This window comes from Ipomoea triloba, chromosome 3, assembly GCF_003576645.1.
Source record: "Ipomoea triloba cultivar NCNSP0323 chromosome 3, ASM357664v1".
Classification (NCBI taxonomy): domain Eukaryota; kingdom Viridiplantae; phylum Streptophyta; class Magnoliopsida; order Solanales; family Convolvulaceae; genus Ipomoea; species Ipomoea triloba.
Window position 1 is genome coordinate 24685902 of NC_044918.1, and position 21657 is coordinate 24707558.

The following is a 21657-nucleotide window of genomic DNA, read 5'->3' on the forward strand; positions in this document are numbered from 1 at the left end:
TAACATTCCTAGGAATGACTAATGAGTTATTACCTTTGCAAAGGGAATAGTCATTCCTAGGGGTGCTTTGGTATTAGCTATTCGCATGCCCTTGAGAATAGCTTTTATATTAAAAATACCAAAAATACCCTTTACACATTATTTAATATTTATATTTAATAAATATAATGTATTATAAAAATGTATATATTTAATTAATTATTATTTGTATCTATCAATAAATATATATTTAAATAAATTATATGTATATACATATGTACGTACGCACGCGCGCACACACACACATACACACACACACACACACACACACAAATAATAATAATAATAATAATAATAATTATTATTATTATTATTTGTATAAGGGTATTTATGTCTTTTAAAACGTATTTCATTTCTATTCCTTTAACCAACCAAACACTAGAATACATACTAGTACAAAAATGCACATAAAACACTGACATTTAGCTACCGTTCTTGAAAGAACGGTAGTGTATTCTTAAAAAAAATCGTGCGGTGGCAATTTTGTAAATAAGTGAAGAATAATTCACTACCGTTGTTAGTTAGAACGGATGCGGATTAAAAAAAAAAAAACGCCTTTTACATTTCGCTACCGTTCCTACACGAAACGGTAGCGAAATATTAATTATTAAAAATAAATAAAAATTCGAAAAAAACATCTCGCTACCGTTTCGTGGAATATTAATTGTTAAAATTAATTAGCGAACAAAAGATACACAGATCCCAGATCTGTCGTCGCATCCACACAAACGCATCCGCACGTCCGCAGATCACCGCAGCCACCATTGTCGCAACCACACCACCGCAGCCTCCACCGCCACCGCCACCGCCACCGCCTCCGCCTTCCACCGTCGCAGCCACCACCGCCGTCGCAAGTAGATCTGCCCGCACCAGCCACCACCGCCATTGCAGCACGCCTTCGTCCACCCCCGCCTCCGCCTCAGCCACGGTCCAAACCCCTCTGTCCCTTTCGCCGAGTATGCTTTTCATTTCCACAATCCACCTGGCTTAAGCTATTGTAGATTCGGTGAAAACCGTGGGTTTCTTAGTGTAAGACACCCTTCTCCTGGTCTCTCTCCAATAATTTGAATTTCCATAGCAAAAACCCTCTGTAAAACTCGGCCTTTTAGTTGCATTGTGGACTTTCTTCTCCAGATCTTTTCAGGTAAATTTACATTCTGAAGGCTTCTCTCTAGTTTTTAAGTTGTTGCTTTTCAGTTACTGTTGATTTTATTGCGGTTTGAATGGAGTAGAATTTCTTTTCTTTAATTCGCTATGAAAATGCAAGAAGTGTAGAAAGAAGAACCCAGACACTGTTATATCACTTTTATTCGAGTTTCAAGAAAGGACGAATTAAATAGTAGAAATGTGGGTTTTTCTTGGGAATTTATTCATGCAGTTACTATTTTTTTGTTTTGTTTTGTTTTTGTTTGTGTTTTGTTGCTAGTGCTAACCGTCATTTTCTGCTAAAAGATTTAGGAAAATTGTCAATCGTTTTGTACGAGTGCAATTTTAAGGATGGAGATTTACTGTGTATTTAGTTATCACCTTTTGTCTTATGTTGAATAGTTGAGAAAAGGCTGGGGATTATTGTTAGCTGACTGCTATCGTTTCTGCAGAGAATCTATGGCCTTGTTTAAAGAAAATAACACTAAGAAATATGCAAATCAAAGCTTTTATAGGATACCTTTAAGATAATCACCAGACGTGTGTTATGGTTACAGTGATACCCTGTTTGTTTCCACAAGAAATGTGAGAACTACTGGATGCAATACTTGTTCTCCTCATTTGAAACACTTTCCTTCTTTGCTATTCTTTTCTCATGTTCTGTGATGACTAGCTCGTGTTTTATATGTCCATTAAATCTGAAGGTTGATTGCTTTCGTCATTTGGGTCCTTGTTAAATCTTTGTTGTGCTCTGAAAATGACTGAAGGACATCAAATGAAAATACAGTATTACAAGTTTTGGGTTGTGGATGTGGCTTCAGTTCCCTTAATCTTTCTTTTCTTCAGGATTTTATTGAGGCAACTAAGGAACCAGGCATCACATTCGTGACAACTATGTTTGATGGTATTGTTGTGCAATAAAATTTGGATGTAAATATAAAGTACTGTTTTTGATGATATTATTGTGTTAATATAAAGTTTGATAATACTTTAATTTTGTGATGATATAAAATTTGATGTCAGTTTGATACTATTAGGTAGTGTTGATGATAATATTGTGTTAGATATAGTTTGTTGAAGATGTATTGTGTAGAGTTGTTGATATGGATTTTAAGTTGTAACAGGAATTTAAAAAAAATAGGGGTTTTAATTTTAAAAAATAAAATATTTTTTTTTTCAAAATATAATCATCCGCTACCGTTAGCTAGGAACGGTAGCGGATGATTAATTTTTTTTTTTTTAAATACTAATCCGCTACGGTTCCTAGCTAAGAACGGTAGCGGATGATTAATTTTTTTTTTTTTTTTTAAATATAATCCGCTACCGTTTTAGCCAAGAACGGTAGCGGATTATTAGACTTTTCGCTACCGTTGTACAACAGTAGCGAAAAGTCAACGACATTTAGTGACTCTCCCATCTGCTACTGTTGTACAACGGTAGCGAAAAGCCTTTTACAACAGTAGCGGATGTGCAGTTTTGTACTAGTGACAATTCTTAAAGTCTATTCCTTTAGCGAACCAAACAATAGAATAAAAATCTTGTTTTATTCCTTACCTATTCCATTCCGTGTGGAATAGAATTCCTATTCCCCCAAATTCATTCCGTGAACCAAACGTGATGCTAAGGTAGCGGTCCTGATTCCACATGTGATTGATGAGTTATGATGAGAAAAGGGGGAAGACTTCGTGACATGGTCCTCGTCGGGGTCATACACACATGGTGATGACCTCACCCTCCCTTCATGTATGATTATAATGATGATAATGATGAAAGGTTTCCCCCCATATTATTATTATAAAGAAATGATTATTTTTCTATTATGAGATTATTGATCCCAAGTGAAGTTTGAGAAACTTTACTTATGTTTTGGCTACGAGCCGTATCTTACCATCTTACCCCTGATGATGAGTATGTTGATATGCTATTAGGATATGAGAATATTGTTTTCTTACCTTGGTGATATAAATGATTTCATTATGATATACTAGTCATTCATGTCATTTAAATCCTTTTTACTCCCGCATTAAAACCTCTTTCTAATACATTCATAAGCATGTGAGCATGCACGAATTGCTTATCTTATAACCGAATATGTCTATGTATGCACCTCTGTAATGAGCATGTTATCTAGTGTTATATATCCAAGAATCTATATGCTTCTTGATGATGCTTAATGTGCCTATGTGTATCAAATCTCATATTTTTCAATCTATATATGTATAAACTATTTTACAAGGTTGAGTGGTTTACACTTAGCATTTATGCTAACAGGTTTGGATTATCGCATGACGAGAGTATGATTAGAGGCTTCCGTCTTGATAGCATTTTATTGCTTTAGTTTGACCTTAGTTAGTAGCCTTTGAGACTATTATTGTTTAATAATGATGTGACTTATGATTATAGACTTGAATATATTTCATTGAAGTTAACCTTTAGATTGTTTAATATTGAAGAATGGTTTGATGCTTAGATATCTGGCTTGCAAAATCTTTTATTTACCTTTTTGTAAGCATGCAAATGTTATTTGGAAGTTTTAGCTGTAGCAACTATCCAGGAATGGCTAGTTGTGGCGGTAACATTCCTAATGTTGGCTTTGGATTCTGCTGCGAATGTTATATTTATACTAGGCTCAAATAATGTTAAAAAATTGGGGGTGTTACAGTCACTTTGGTTTAAACCTCTAGTCTAAGAGTTCAAGATTCGTTCACTTACAAGATCAGAGGATACTATGTGTCACTACGTGCCAGCTCTAGATTTTTTCACTAGCACTAAAGTGTCAAACCTTTATACTTCTTAGAGACTTCCTTTTCATTCAGTGATCCCTTGCATTTCTTGGGGATTGTTGGCAAAAATGCAAGCCATGGAATATCTATGGTTCTCAATTATCTTGGTGATTTAGTTGTAACCACAAGTTGTATAAGTGGACAAGATTTGTTATGTGGTATGTGGTCATAATCATTTGACCTCTACTATTTAAATGAGATTTTCTAGAGTTTAGACACATACAAAAACATTGTATGATGTTGTTGGAAAAATTGCACTAAAAATGGCATTTTAAGTGGCCATTTTGTGGTATAAATATATGTGGGTCCACTTCCGATTTGGGTCGGGTCAAACTGGATTCGGGTTTTTCGTAGTTAGACGAAGAGATCGATATATTATACGCTGAAAATGAATAATGGGTGAATGAGAAATTGATTCTCAAAGTAGACCTATTTGAGATGGAATTTGGGTGGGAAAAGAAGCTTATGTAGCTTTTGTCCCACATTGGTTGGGAATGAACATTTGCCCCACTATATATACAAGGGTCTTTTTATGACTAAGTAACTTGTATAGCATAGATGCTCTCTCTCGCACATAGGGGGGGTGCAAATCAAATCCCAAACTGAGCCTGAAAAGGCTTAACTCGTGTACGTCGGCACCTACGGGCACGAATGTCGTCCGCCTTGCGTGCTAAGTTATGACATATTTTCGAACGAGTTTTCCATCACAGAACAACATGAGATCAGAAATGATCTCTCGTCGGACGGCTGAGGTCGTTCGCGTGCGAGTGCGATGTCGCGCAGCCCGGGTTGGTGCACACGTCCGATGTCTCGCGGACCCGGGTTGGTGCACACGTCCGATGTCTCGCGGACCCGGGTTGGTGCACACGTCCGATGTCTCGCGGACCTGTGTGACGTCTTGCGGTCGGTACGATGTCTCGCAGCTTGCACTGCTTGATTCTTGCGGTCGGTACGATGTCTCGCAGCTTGCACTGCTTGATGCTTGCGGTCGGTACGATGTCTCGCAGCTTGCACTGCTTGATGTCTCGAAGGTACGCGGACTTGAACGATGTCTCGTACCGCGACTCCGGTGACCTCTCGACTGCGACCTTTCACCTATTGGATCCGTTGATAGAAATGACCCTTGGTGCACACGTCCGATGTCTCGCGGACCTGTGTGACATCTTGCGGTCGGTACGATGTCTCGCAGCTTGCACTGCTTGATTCTTGCGGTCGGTACGATGTCTCGCAGCTTGCACTGCTTGATGCTTGCGGTCGGTACGATGTCTCGCAGCTTGCACTGCTTGATGTCTCGAAGGTACGCGGACTTGAACGATGTCTCGTACCGCGACTCCGGTGACCTCTTGACTGCGACCTTTCACCTACTGGATCCGTTGATAGAAATGACTCTTGGCATTACGGAATTAATATGATTAATTCCAATCATTATTTCAGAGTTTATTTCTTATTTAAATGGATTAGTAGTGGGTGTAAATGGGTTGCTAGTGGAGGGAGGTTACACTTGGAAATAAAATGCCAGATTTAATGCAATGATCTCATCCTTTACTATATATTTCTTTGGTGAGCAGCAGATTTGTAAGACTAACAAGCATCACAGAACACACAAAACACTTTCTCTCCTCAAAACTATGCTCATCCATTCCTTCAAGCCATCTGCGTTTCATCCCACGTTTTAGTTCGCCGGGCTCCAAGTTTGTGTGCTCAAACGCAGGAGTCGTAGTACGTTTTATCCTGGGAAACCTAGGCCGCAACGCTCCAGCACCCCGGGACAGTGGCAACACGACTCGTGCTTCCAACCACCCCGAAGTTCATACAGTTCAACCCACTCAACATCCAGGTTTATTCAACCTCGTGTGGTTTTATTTCTTGGATGTAATCAATCCTTCGTGGATTATTTTTCGATTATTATTTGTTGTTTGTTGTATTTTCCATTTTCTTTGTGTTTTTCGAGAATCAGATTCTTACAGATGTTTCCTTTGTCTTTTTTCCTACTCTAAGAAGTTGTGTATATTCCAATCTCTACTCAAGGTGCACGAAAATGGGGATTGTTGTGTTAGCCTTCGGGGGCAACGTCGTTGTTGTGAGCCTACATCGGTAGAGGCAAATTTGCTTCTATAGCAATGGTTATTCCACGACACAGTTTTTCTAATTTTCACATTATCAACCTAATTTCTCTAACAATTATGTGTCTTCAATTTATTTACAAGCACACATAAACTTGTAACTGCCCACAGTATAGAATATGTAAGCTACAAACACATAATCTGAAAGTTATTTTGGATAAGGGTCTACAATATAGGGTAGACCCTAGTCCATGATATAATTTGCTTCAATCGTGAGCAGGCGCATGGCGTGGTCAATGGATTGAGAAGGTGTAGTGATGGTGTTGAAGTGGGTAGAGATGGCAATGGGTTAGGGTGGGTCGGGGAGGGCTATATCCATCATCCGACCCACCTTATATGCTATCCACCCACCTCTACCTCCAACCTGCAGCGGTTGGACTTTTTCAAAACCCACCCCGGTTCCATTGGGTGCGGTTGCCCACTACTACGAGTACCCATCACTTGTTATCTTCTTAAAAAAATGAAATAATATTTAAATTACTTGCACATAATAAAATAATAAAATTCACTTGTTATATTAAAACATAAAATAATAGAAATAATCAAATATAACAACTAAAAACTTAATTCTAGCAAAGGTCCCCCGACTATTATGATAATGTTCCAGTGAGACCACATTTTTCCTGAGTCCGTGAGACCCTTCATGAATGAACACAATCTACTACATGAATGAACACAGACTACAACATGGTAGATTGTGTGCATTCATGTTGAGCAAATTTCACACAATCTAATATGTGTGTACTCATGTAGTAGATTGTGTACATTCATGATGGGTCTCACAGGCTCATAGAAAGAGGTGGTCTCATTTGATTATTATTATTATTATTATATATATATATATATATATATATATATATATATATATATATATATATATATATATTACCATTATTAAATAGAGGGATTGTTAAGTCTTTTCGCAATTTGGTTAATTTATTACCATTATTAAATTAGGTGTTAATTGTAGTTGTTTCTTTATGGGATTGTTCTACACAGCCGGATGCACACACCCCCTACTCCGGATGCACACGCCCCACATAGGAACCCACAGTAGAAACCGATTAACACAGCGTTTTTCACACGTCTCACGGATCAAATGCACACACAATAAACATAAAATTCAACAAAAAATGGAGGAAAACTTATTGCTTTTTCTTCATCCATTGATGCAATCTGTGCATTTGCACACACCACCCAGTCCGAATGCACACGGGTCACATAAAGAGTTAATCGCAGATGTTGGCCACATATGTATGGCTAAATTTTGGTGAACCATGAATACACACAGGCGCACTTACTGCAAATACTTAAACCCTAACCCTCCATTGCCCACCTAGTGCGACCACTCACAGTTGCACACACCACCCTACATGGACGCACACGCATGAAATTCTAAAACGTACTATGCACCTATCTAACAGACTTATGCACCCACCAGAAACCTACCTAACAGACTTATGCACTAACCCAAAATTATGAATGCACACCTACAAATCAAATTATATTCAAAAGTACCGCGCTCAATAAACATTCCAACAGTCTTTTGCACACGTCTATCCACATGAACGCACACACCTGCGATATCCTTTTTTCCTTTTGTCCCACGGTCTTGCTGTTAACATCACACAAATAAATAAAAAAATATATATAATAGTTTACCATGATTAGGATCCCTTAATATATGGAAATTATTATATTTCATTATTTCAATTATCAAAAATCATAATCAAATTACAATTCCATCCTTTTGAATTATTTTTGTCCTAATATAGTTCATGTTTTAATATCAATCCTAACCATTCATTCCAATTTTACAGATGGTTGAGATTGGATCTCATGATCTCATCTTATAGGGTGATCTCATTGGATCCAGCCCCTATATATATATATATATATATATAAATGTATTCTAATTAGGACACCTATATGCAGAGACGGAACCACTATGGGGGCAGTGGGGGCACCTGCCCCCACTCACCCCACCCCTACCCCATATATAGCCTTTGTATGTATATATGTATATATAGTATATGTTTTAGTATAAATATATAAAAACAAATATCAACGGAGGTGTTAGACGAGGTGGTATAAGCGCTTGTTATCCTGTGAGATGTTGCGTGTTTGAATCCAGTAGAAAAAACACTTTCTTTTTGGCGCTTTTTATGATTATGGCTTTATAATTTGTGATTTTTTATGGCTATATATATATATATATATATATATATATATATATATATATATATATATATATATATATTGGTATAAGCGCCTGTTATCTTGTGAGATGTATGTTGCGTGTTCGAATCCTGTAGACAACGCACTTTCTTTTTGGCGCTTTTTATGATTATGGCTTTATAATTTGTGATTTTTTATGGCTATATATATATATATATTTTTTTTTATTAATAATGAGATGTGTAATTGACGACGTGTTTTTTTCTGAAAAGTACAACGTATTCTTTTATTTCTTTATTTGAATTATTTTATCAAATTAATTATGTTTTATATTTCATTATGAATATTTTTATAAAGTTTTGATCTGTTTTATTTTTCGTCAATATCCAACAATATTTATTGCTATATTTCGGCCCCACTAGACTACATTTTGGATCCGTCCCTGTCTATATATATAATATGTATGTATGTAGTTGGGAAATGTTGGAGTTGTATTAAACATTTAAAGTTGTGTAATTTTATATATAACTAACATATTTAAATCGTATAGTGTAATGTAAGTATGAAATACTTGTAAAAATAGTTAGACTTCAATGGTTATTTACAACATGTTGTCATAATAGCCTATAGGCAATAACACATACTAGCGTTGCACCCAAGTGAAGACCAACTCGATCTTGGCACCTAGTATTAGCCATGGCATTTCTTATCGAAATTGGAATATTAAAGATTTCAATGAATTAAAGTTAAGACCCTATGTATGTATGATAACCCTACGATCAACGTAATACCTTTACAACACGTTTGGTTCACGGAATGAATTTTGAGGTAATAGGAATGTTATTCCATAAGGAATGGAATAGGCAAGGAATAGAATAGAAATTGCATTCTGTTGTTTGGTTCGCGGAAGGAATAGACTTTATGAATTATATTACAGTGTTTGTTGGTTTAAGGAATAGAAATGAAATATGTTTTAAAAGACATAAATACTCTTATGTAGTAATAATAATAATAATAATGTTATTATTAATATTAATATTATTATTATGTAATAATAAAATGAAACTTATAATAATATTAATAACAATAATAAGAAAAAAGGAATAATAATAATAATCATAATAATAATAATAATAATAATATTATTATTATTATTATTATTATTATGTAATAATAAAATAAAACTTATAATAATATTGATAACAATAATAAGAAAAAAAGGAATAATAATAATAATAATAATAATACAAAAAAAATTATATAAAAAATAATTATTTAAAAAAAAAAACACACAAATGGGAGTTTTTGATCCCACATTGGTAACTCAAGAAGGGAAACTCATTTGAGCTTCTCTATATAAGATAATCATTGCTTCCAATTTTAAATTAACAACATGATTATGATACCTTAAAGAGCCAAAAGCTTCATCATTTAAGGAGTCTTAATTGCTCTTAGTTACAAATTTTTTTATATAAATAATAATATAGTATATATATATATATATATATATATATATATATATGTTGCGGCGTAGTGCCGCAGCCGCACTAGTTATTATATAATTAAAATAAAAATTCGTAAAAGAAGAATGATGAATTCAATGCGTAAAAAATTTTAGATTTTAAAAAGGGTAAAAATGAAATTATAATAAAATACATATTCCTGAGAGGTCAGGAATATGTTAATACCAGAGAGCCCCCTAGTAATAGCTATTACCCTTGCAAGGGTAAGCCCCTAGTAATAGCTATCCCTTGCAAGGGTAAGCCCCTAGTAATAGCTATTACCCTTGCAAGGGTAATAGCTCATTCCTAGGAACAATGTTCCTGGGAATACAAATGCGAACCAAACAACGGAATAGGCTATTACTGGGAATGCTATGTAAGTTATTATATAAACATTATTAGTTTAAATGGAGTTAAGATAATCAATCATGATTTACTCTGATCTCAATGCAAGATGATATTACAGATCGATAATGAGACTTGAATTGTGGTTTCTAGTGTTCTTGCATTATATTGTGTGCATGAAACATTCATTACCGGACAACATGAAAGCCCCCACCTATTCCTCGTACATGACCTTATGATACACGTACTATAAGCCCTTTAATTCTAGCCAACTCATCACGCTCTGATTAAAAGATTAACATAAACGCTTATCATCAGATGAATAATGCACATCCAGTGAGAACCCGAACCCCACTTTTGTCCTACAAATTTGGTAATGTTTACACATCAATTTAAATCCAAATTAAATTCTCATGCCAATTACTATATCGTCACCCCTATTAATTAATTTTATATTAATTAAAATAAGAAATAATCTTAAATCATAGTCATTCATATTTTGGTGATGAATGCTTAGGGTGCAATCTCATGATCTCATGTAGTAGGGTGGTCTCATAGGATACAACCCTATATATGTGTGTGTGTGTGGGGGGGGGGGGGGGGGGGGGAGAGGATGCTCCCAGGTGCGGTCATGCGGTTACATCTGAGCGTTGATCAAATCTAGATCAACGGCTCAAATCAATGGGAAAAAAAACGCGTGTATGGAAGAAAGAAACATAAGCTAAAAATGGCGCAGGGATAGAAACACGCACCTTAAGTGTTAAAATGGTGCACCTTAAGTATTAACATGTCGTATCTTCAGTTTATGACAATGGCGCACCTTAGATCAAAAGTTTTGTTCTTGAGGGTCTAAGCTAGGGATTTGGCAGACCCCTCAGTTCAAAAGTTTTGTTCTTGAGGGTCTGAGCTACCCGTGACATAGACCCCTTAGATCAAAATTGAGAAGGGTGGCGGGCAAGGAGTGCATTTTGAAGAAGAAACACAACGCACCTTAACCACAAGACTTACGCACCTTAACCACAAGACCTACCCACCTTAAATTTGCCCCATATGAAAAATGATCAAATTTCTACCACGTTTTGTTTAAAACGTTATTAATCCTAGACGTTGATCTTGACAAGATCAATGGCTCTCCTATCACCGCACAATCGTACCAGATCAGAGAAGATCAACCGCACGCGAATTGAATTCTGTGTGTGTATTATAATAATAATAATAATAATAATAATATTATTATTATTATTATTATTATTATTATTATTAATATACTAAGTGATGTTAATTTTGAGCCAAGTATAATATTCTTGTTTTGGGGTAGTTTTTCACGTGATAAGAAGAAAAAAGGTAAGAAGGCTTAGTCTTTTTTTGGGGGGAAATAATTTAAGAAAGAGGAGAGGAAGATAAGGGATGGCAGCTTTGGTGGCTTTGGCTGGTGAAATCATTTCATTGTGTGATGAATACCTAATGTTTGGCTGAATAACTGTTAACTAATTTTTTTTTGAGTAATACTGACTCGGTTATCATGTAGTATCTGTTCATAAACTACTTTCCCAACCTACTGAAGCACAAAAAGTCCGCATCGCCTCCACTTAGGCTCAAACTCACCTCCTCCCACATGGAGGTGCAACCGGGTTTCACTAAACCACAAGGTCATTTTTATCTAGATTCGACCCAACTCACACATAAAGATCGGTGAGATGGTCGCACCCCAGTTTTTGTCAATGAGAATTGTACACTTATTTTACATCACGAAAAATGACACGTACGATGGAACGCAACATCCTCTATGTTCTGAAATAACAATGTGATGAGAAACTGATATTTAGGAAATTAATTAATGAAATTAATCATGTAAACAGAATGCAAATGCATCGTCAAACAAAGCAAACAGACACATATAAATAGTCGCAATCCTTGGCTACAATAGTCACAATAAGAAGATGGGTTTTGGTAAAGTTTGTTTTCTAATGTTTCTTGCTGCTATCATTGGCCTCTCTGCTGCGTCTAGAATTGGTATCAATCTTCTCCCTCGTCTCTTTTGCAATCTTTTAAATCTCTCAATAAAAATGCATTTCTTTCTCAGTCAGTTCTTTAATTAACTTTTTAAAATTATTGAGTAGTAGAATTCTTATGCTATATATATATATATATACAAACACATACATATTTATGAGCAATTTTTTTCATATATAATATCAGCTAATTTAACAATTAATTTACTGAATACTTTAACAATGAATAAATTAAATTTTGATGTATGTAATATTGTTGCATTATATTAATTTGTTGGTCCGTGCGTATGGTGAATCAGGAGTAGATGAAAACAGCAAACCTTATTGCTCTGACCATTGCACTATTAGCGGCTTGCTTGGGATTGACGCTTGCCAGCAGTTTTGTTGGGAGAATTATCATGCTGAGGGCTCCTGCGTGCTTCAACGCAATTCAAAAAGGCTTTGTTGTTGTACGCCATGATGAACCCCCAAATGTTGCACACTACCCAAGAATTTGAAAACTTCTACAATTTAATATATTAATAATAAGTACTCTTTAATTAAAAAGAGTTTCAAAATTTGTTCTCTAAATATGCATGGCTTTTTTTTTTTTAAAAAAAGTTTATTGAATATTGGATGTAATAAGTACTCTTTAACTTAAGTTTCAAAATTTGTTCGAATATGCATGGCTTTTTTTATTTTTATTTTTTTTTTAAGTTTATACACTGCTGGAAATCACAGAAATTCCGACCACCATAAAGTGGTCGGCAATGGCATTATTATGGTCGGTACCCTGTGTTCCGACCACTTTCCCGACCACTTAGGGGTTCGGAAAAACCTTCATAGCTATTTCCGACCACCGCATGAAGTGGTCGGAAATAGCGTCCATTATTATAAACTGGTCGGAAAATTTGGTCGAGGGAGAAAGTTTTGAGATTCGTAATGTCCGACCACAAATGGTGGTCGGAAAATTCCACCAATTAAAAATGATATTCCGACCACCAAGTGGTCGGAAATAAACCCAGTATTTTAAAAAAAATCTTTTGATATCCACAGCTTCATCTGCTACATTTGAACAGAGAGGATCTGTATTCTTCAGCTCAATATGAGAAATATGAGAAATCCACAGGCTGCTTTTTATTGGCCAAAGAGAATTCATCAAACACCTAATTTCAATGTCAAACAAAGGATTAATAAAGAATAAAACGATATCGAACAGTAAGCACTAAGCAGGTAATATTAGGTATCTGAAGCACTTTGAAGATAAAAGTCATTGGTATCTCAAACGAATTAAAAGCCTTAAATTGATACAGTTAACAATAAAAACCAAAAACTACCACATGAAAAAAACTTATCAAGTTACTGTGACCTTGTGCAAGAAAAACTAACATATTAAAAACATATTAAATATATCATATATTCATTTTACATATACACACAGGGAAAAAGAATTAAGGAAAACCAGAAAAGATAGACATCCATCCATCAATATATTTCCCATACAAAGAAATAAATGAAGTTGTAGTAAGAACTCAAAATGGAAACAAAGAATTTAAAAATGTATAGCAGTTGCAATAAAATTTGGAGTACCTTTGGACTATCCTGTCACAGTCCACCATCTCCAGAACTCTGCTCATTCACAGAAAGGTTATCCTGTCGAGGAGATTTTCGAACAGAAAACTCTTGGTCACCAACATAAGTGTCTGCATCATCAACTCTAACATCAACTTCTGATGCAAGATTAACACCTTGAACTGGCTGAGCAGACTGCTTTACTAGACCCTTATTTGTTTAATCCAAAAAAGGTCATTGTTAAGGAATAAGTGATGCATAACCCATAAAGATAGAGAACATGCAAAAAATCCAGGGCCATAAACTACAAACATATGTGAACTATGAGCTAATAATATTAGATAAATAGCCTACTAAAAGAACTCTAATATTGTAAGAAACCAATGCTAATATACAAGTATATAAAGGCTAGACAGAATTAAGAATGTGAAGTGGAGATTCAACTCTTTAGTGAATACCTCCATTGTTACGAATTTAAAAAACAGAGCCTATTAATCAACATAATGAGACATGGTTAAGTTGAATTGAGTTTGCCATGGTGCCACTTGGTCTACAATAACTAGCTATTAAATTCTTAATAAACAACATTCATAACTTTCAAACGGAAATCACTAACTGGAATTCCTATCTATTATTATTGTCAGACAAGTTCATACTTACTGCAATTATGGCCCAATGTTTGCTCAAAATATATAATTGTAGAAAGATGAGAAACATTTGTTCACTAGTTAGTCTATAATTGTACTTATGCAGAAGTTCCTTTCTTTCTTCATAATGTTTGTTGCTCCATTTACAAGACTCAAATCATTGTAGTTTCAAATATGCAAAGCATCCAGTAAAGAAAACTAACCTTGTGACTCCTCCTGTTAGCTTGGGATCTGGCATTGCTGGTCAAGAAAACAGAAACAGCTTTAAGAACAAGAGAGCACAACATTTGATGAAAGGAAATGCTTTGAGTGAGAATGAAATAATGGTAAAGCAGTGATAGACAACGGGGTGAAATCTTGGACAACTAGCGCTCCAGTAAAATATGGTAACTACAAGCTTCTGAGGATAGTATTGGGTTGTTCCAAGCCTCTACAATTCAATTGGAGGAAAAGCAGCGGAAATAATACAAATAGAACTTAAAATAGAAATTACACACCACCTATCATGGAAGGATGTATGAAGATAGGTTCAGCTTTCTATTATGAATCTGTCGGGGCAAAAGGGTACAATAATATCATTAGACAACGAAGAAATTATAAAATCAAATAAAAAATCACAAATTACACAATAGAGTTGATAATCATCATGATAAAATAAAATTAAAAATCACAAACTATTCCAAGAACACTTGCATTTCATAACCTGATTGATGAATATGCAAATCACATGGTAACTGTTTTGCCTTTCATATGGAGGCTGTGATTTAGTAGCCAGGAAAATAAAGCAAACTAGCAAAGTATGATAATAGCTCCAAATTTTTTTGCTTAACCATATGCTAGTAGTTCAGAAATCATTATTGTTAAACAAGGAATCAATTATCCTTCAGAGCCATAAGCATAATATGAAAACAAGATCCAAACCAAACAGTTAGATTCTACACAAATCAATAAAAAAGCCTCAATTTCTCAAAATCAGATCTAATGAATAACAAAGAATAGCAAATTGGAAATCGTCTTAAACAAAGAGGAAATCTTCTTCAAAACAAGGGCAGGAATATCAAGAACATGAATATTTCATCTCTCATATGATAAATCACGAATGCTAAGAAACACCTACCTAGAATTCTAGAAGCGAATTCTCGTTGGCTGTCACAAGGGAGAGGGGTCCTCGTCAGCTACTCTCAGAGTCGCAGGGGAGAGATGAGTAGTCATCGGCGTCCTCGTCTGCCTCGCAAAGTCGCAAGGAAAGGGAATCCTCATCGGCATCAACGTTGGCTGCTCCGAAAGTCGCAACGAAGGAGAGTCAGATAGCTAATTGTTAGGGCTTGAAGTGTGAATGGTAATTGTTAGGGCTTGGGCTTGAAGTGTGAATGGTTGCTCCGAAAGTCTTAAACTTGAAGAGAGATAGAGAGGCGAGAGCAGGTGTGTGAGAGCATTGAGAGGGATGAGCTGAGCCTAAATGAGGAATAAAAAGAGAAATTAAAAAAATAAAAAGAGATATTGCCGACCACATTTAGTGGTCAGAAACGAAAATCAATTTAAAATATTTAATCTGTCGATGATATTTCCGACCATTCTTCAATAGTGGTCGGAAATTTTGACGTTGTTCCTACTCTCACCGAAAAATTGAAAAACTATTATTTTTCCCGACCATTTTTGTTGGTGGTCGGAAAATGAAATATTTCCAGCAGTGATTGAATATTGGAGGTAATAAGTGCTCTTTAATCTAAAAGAGTTTAATTTAAAAATTTGTTCTCTGAATATGCATAGCCTTTTATCTTCTTTTTTTTTTTTTTTTTTTTAAAGTTTATTGAATATTGGATGTAATAAGTACTCTTTAATTTAAGTTTCAAAATTTGTTCGAATATGCATGGTTTTTTTTTCTTTAATTTTTAAGTTTATTGAATATTGGATGTAATAATTCACTATTACAAATAAGTCTTTTAACGTCAGTTTTTTTTTTACACTTTTACCGTCCATTTTCTTCCGACGCCATTACTATAGAAGTAATACATCAAAGAAACGACGTTTGTTATCTAACCGGCGTCGTATAGTATCTACGACGTCAGTTAATACCTACTAATTGACGTCATGTAGTATCTATGGCGTTAGCTAATACCTACTAACTGACGTCATATTTATTTTATAAACAAAAATAAAAAAAATAGGATACAACGTCGATTAATAGCTAGTAACCGACGCGGTATACATATACATATATATATATACATATACATATATATATACATATACATATATATATATATATATATACATATATATATATATATATATATATGTGTGTGTGTGTGTGTGTGTGTGTGTGTGTGTGTATATATATATATATATATATATATATATATATATATATATATATATACATATATATATATATATATATATATGTGTGTGTGTGTGTGTGTGTGTGTGTGTGTGTGTATATATATATATATATGTGTGTGTGTGTGTGTGTGTGTGTGTGTGTGTGTGTGTATGTATATATGTGTATATATGTATATATGTGTATATATGTGTATGTATGTATGTAGTTTGGAAATGTTGTATTAAACATTTAAAGTTGTGTAATTTTATATATAACTAACATATTTAAATCGTATAGTGTAATGTACGTATTAAATACTTGTAAAAATAATTAGAGTTCAATGGTTATTTACAACATGTTGTCATAATAGCCTATAGGCTCACCCAATGCAAGTGAAGACCAACTCGATCTTGGCACCTTTGTTGTGCTAAAGCCTCCTAGTATTAGCCATGCCATTTCTTATCGAAATTGGAATATTAAAGATTTCAATGAATTAAAGTTAAATGTATGTATGATAACCCTATGACGATCAACGTAATATCTTTAAGTTATATAAACATTATTAGTTTAAATGGAGTTAAGATAATCGATCACGATTTACTCTGATCTCAATGCAAGATGATATTACAGATCGATAATGAGACTTGTGGTTTAATTTCTAGTGATCTTGCATTGTGTGCATGAAACATTCATTACCGGACAACATGAAAGCCCCCACCCATTCCTAAGTACATGACCTTATGATACACGTACTATAATAAGCCCTTTAATTCTAGCCAACTCATCACGCTCTGATTAAAAGAGTAACGTAAAGACTTAACATCAGATGAACAATGCACATCCAGTGAGAACCCGAACCCCATTTATGTCCGCTGTTGCTGTTGTTAGAACCGCCGGCCCCAGCTGGGGGTGGAATGAGCAGCGGATTGGAATCATGGCCGCCGCCTGTGCTGGGCGGGGTAGGTGCGGGGTCAGCTGAGGGGGAAGGCGGCAAGGCGGCGGCCACCGGCGGTGCAGAGGGCGGAGAACTAGCCGCGGCGGCGTGGGGCGGGGGACTTGCCATTATTGTAGGCTGCAGAACTCCATCAATGCCATGGCATCTAATGGAGGACCCTCTAGTGCAGATATTGGGACTGATGAGTCTAGAGGTGTTGAGGAAAAACTGGCGTCTCCCATAGTTGGTGACCCGGAGCATAAGATCAGGCTTGGAAGTTGGGATCATGGAGCCGGTGGGGAAACGCTGGAGGTGCTCAAAGAGCAAGGCGGAAGGGATGGTGTGGCGGAGCAGGAAATTAACGGCATCGCTCTCTGGGATAATCGCTCTGGAGAGTGTCCGGTCATTGGGCATCAAGAAAGTGATGTTGGCTTGGAAGAGATCAAGGGGAGCCATGTTGATAAGCATCACGAAGGTGAAGTAGTTGGCTTTCTGCATCTCTTCAATGGCTACAAGGATATCCGGGCTTCTAGAAGCAGGAACATTTGCAGCAGCTAGGGAAGAGACTAGTGCATCAGAAATTAGAAGAAGAAGGAGAAACATAGTTATTTGATGAACAGTAGTGGCCATGGAGGAATATAATAAACCTGCAGGCCAGGCCTGGTGTGGGTGTGTGTGTTGAAGAAGCTAAGCTAATTAATAAGCAGTAAAAGTTTGAGCTAAGGATGAGAGATTTGTTTTCCGGGTGGGGAAATTGATGGATCTTATTATTATTATTATGAACTAATTTAAGCTAGATAGATAGATAGTAGTACCTGTAATAGGCGCATGCTTACTGGCTTTCCGCTTGTAAAAAGTGGTTAACTAGCCAGCTTCAACATGCATCCATGCTGCATGCTCCAACAAACTAAATGCTCATTCCTCTTGCATGACGGACTTGGACTTTATTTCCACCTGCTAATTAAACAATCTTGCTATTTCTTGTTCCTATACTTACTAGCTACTTCGTCCCTCACCCCCACCAAATAACATTTTCCAATAATATACCTCACTCAATACTAATTAACCACACAACCTATGAATAATTAATTAATTTTATGGGGTGTTTGGTTTGAACATGAGAATGAGAATCAAATATTTGGTAATTGAAATGAGTTTGGGTGAATAAAATGTATTTTACATGTTTGGTAGTACGGTGAAATTGAAATGATGATTACCAGTATTGATGTATAGTTATGTATGACTCTATGATCAGAATAAAGGTTTTAGAAATACAAAAATAAAGAATCAAGGCAATTGATGATGAAGTGAGTAGGCCCGGCAATGTAGTGAGGAAGTCGATGAAGTAACAAGAGATGATGAGTGAGGAGGGACGAAATGATGAGGGATAAGACTGAATTAATAGAATGATACCTCATTTAAATTAGGTAATGACTTTTGTAATTATAAGGATAATCAAAATCTACATGTGTGACAAGCACCTTGTGCTCAAATGACATTTAGTGACTCTCTTATATGGGAGGTCATGAAATCGAGCCTTAATGGATGCGACATTGACTCTTTGTGCTTCAACAGTTCTCAACGTGCGGTTGCGCCATTAAGTATGCAAAAATGCACCAATTGTGTTAGGAAACACATATTGGTGCATTTTTACATACTTAATGGTGTAAGCGCACATTAAGGTTTGGTCGCATTTGAGCTGACATCTAGATAGAACTAGCGGAACGTTAAGGCATGCCCGCACTAGAACTTGGCCCAAGATATCTGTGGTCCTTTTGATGTTCCATCTGACATCTAGATAGAACTAAGATATCTGTGGTCCTTATGATGTTCCATCTTGGGGCGGTGAGAAATACTTTATTACCTTGATTGATGATCATTCTAGATGTTGCTACATTTATTTACTGCATGAAAAATCTCAGTTTGTGGATGTCCTAGAGACATATATTAAGTTAAAAGGCAATTAAATAGAAAGGTAAATACAATTAGATTAGATAGAGGTGGTGAGTATTATGAGAAAACATCAGAAGTTGGGAAAATTCTCGACCTATTTAAGAAATTCCTTGAATCTAAGGGCATTTGTGCACAATACACAATGCCAGGCACACCTCAACAAAATGGTATGGTAGAAAGGCGAAATCGTACTCATTGTGGATGTATGCGTTAAGGACAACAGCATACTTACTCAATAAGGTTCCTAGTAAAGCTATTTCTAAAACACCTTAGGAACTGTGAACATGAAGGAAACCTAGTTTGAGGAATTCTCACATTTGGGGTTGTAAGCTGAAGTGATGATTAGGGTTTTATACTCTCCATATCATCAAGAGTTGATTAATGTATACAGATTAGAGAGATGAAACAATTCTTGATTTATTTGGTCTAGAGATTACGTCTCCAATAGAATCAAGTTTTATCTTTATTTATGTTTTAATTAAAAATCCGTGATCATGAACATTGTTTAGTTGATTGATTTGATTTAACTGAGCTCCCGCATTCAAGTCATAGCGTATAAAGGTTGTGATTAACAAGTTAGTCCAGAGGCATGGGGCCAATGATATCATCGCACAATTGACTTGGCAAAGAAGAAAATTTAATTATAAACGTAGAGGCTATTTCAAGTATACAAGTTCATGGACCTAAAGGCTTAAATTTAAGAAAATTGCCATAATTGGAGTACACTACAGAAGATTGTGTGATAATCTAAAAATAAGTCTTGGTCGCGGTGGACGGGCGAACGTTCCCTCCCCCTCTTCCTTAACCCTTTCTCAGCCGTTGTTATGCCGTGGATCCAGTTGTTATGTAAGGTGGACCTGGACCCAATACGACGTCCTTTCACAATTTTTTTTTTAAACAAAAAAAATTAACGGCTCTTCATCACAGAACACAAACTTTACATTCACAGACCCTATACTCCATATTCACAATTTGAAAACTCCACATTCACACATTACAGGGCTATATGTTTAGTAACTATATTACCACTGTTATGCATTCACACATTCAAAATTCTATATTCACAGGTCCTATACTCCATGTTCACAATTTGGGAACTCCACATTCAGACATTACAGGGCTACAAGTTCATAGAACTCTGTTAACTCTACTACAGATTCACACATTCATAACTCTACATTCACAAATTGTATACTCCATATTCACAATTTGAAACCTCCACATTCACACATTTCAGGGCTGCTAGAACTCTGTTAACTCTACTACAGATTCACACATTCATCTCTACATTCACAAATTCTATACTCCATATTCACAATTTGAAACCTCCACATTCACACATTTCAGGGCTATATGTTTAGTAATTTAAAAAAAAAATAGTGAAACCGCGTCGTATTGAACTCAAGTCCACCTTGCAAGGTGGACTTGGGTCCACATCATAATTTTCCCTTTTTCATGGACTTATGCCCATTCCACTCAATGCCAAACTAATCTAAGCTTATGGTACAGCTCACTTTTCTTACCTTTGAACTTTACGATCCTAAATTTTAATCTTATCACACTTTGACTCTAGAACTTCTTTTTTCTTTTTTTTTTTTTTTTTTTTTTTCACTTTATGCCCCATCATTTTNTTTTTTTTTTCACTTTATGCCCCATCATTTTAGTCTTTGCACTCTCATCCCTTTAACTTTTCGCCATGTCTCACTTTGGACTAGTCCCTCCAGCATTTGCATGTTATTGCTTATTGGTCTTAACTCTACTTCTCAACTCAATTTGCATTCCAAACTTTCTTCAATTCTCTTCACATCTAAGTCCCCCAAAACCTTGTTCATTGGTTCCGATTATTCCCTGGACTTAATTAACTCTCGAATTTTTATTTTAGCTCAATTTACCTTGAGCTCAGCCTCATTCCTCCATCAATTTAATATTTAATAACAATATATTATATTATTGATTAATGTGAAAGCAACATATAGGGCCCAAATGTAATATAGATGATAAATAATAAAGTATATCATTGACCAATCAAGATGTGACATATAGGGGTGATCGGTCCAATTCAATTTTAGTTTGTTACAAAAAATCAATCTGTAAAGAAAATTTTAAAGCGACCATTTTTTT

The 21657-nt window shown here is 35.5% G+C and overlaps 1 protein-coding gene and 3 long non-coding RNA genes across 4 annotated transcripts; 2 read left to right on the plus strand and 2 right to left on the minus strand.

The window, feature by feature from the left end:
- The first annotated feature begins 748 nt into the window (after positions 1–748).
- On the plus strand, positions 749–2215 carry LOC116014261. Its single transcript, XR_004097375.1, has 2 exons — positions 749–1183; positions 2032–2215. It is a non-coding gene; the product is annotated as an uncharacterized LOC116014261 (long non-coding RNA).
- Positions 2216–12004: 9789 nt separating this feature from the next.
- LOC116012020 lies at positions 12005–12789 on the plus strand. The gene is made up of 2 exons (XR_004097117.1): positions 12005–12129; positions 12428–12789. It is a non-coding gene; the product is annotated as an uncharacterized LOC116012020 (long non-coding RNA).
- A 397-nt stretch (positions 12790–13186) lies between these two features.
- LOC116014108 lies at positions 13187–15726 on the minus strand. Its single transcript, XR_004097342.1, has 3 exons — positions 15444–15726; positions 13698–14874; positions 13187–13273 (listed from the first exon to the last, which is right to left on the minus strand). It is a non-coding gene; the product is annotated as an uncharacterized LOC116014108 (long non-coding RNA).
- Positions 15727–17433: 1707 nt separating this feature from the next.
- On the minus strand, positions 17434–18318 carry LOC116013117 (FAS1 domain-containing protein SELMODRAFT_448915-like). Its single transcript, XM_031252773.1, has one exon. It carries the CDS (start codon positions 18211–18213, stop codon positions 17434–17436), a length of 780 nt encoding a protein of 259 aa, XP_031108633.1. The 5' UTR covers positions 18214–18318.
- Between the last annotated feature and the right edge of the window lie 3339 nt (positions 18319–21657).

Coding starts and splice junctions, on each gene's coding strand:
- LOC116013117 (XM_031252773.1), bottom strand. CDS start 18,213: ATGGCCACTACTGTTCATCAAATAACTATGTTTCTCCTTCTTCTTCTA.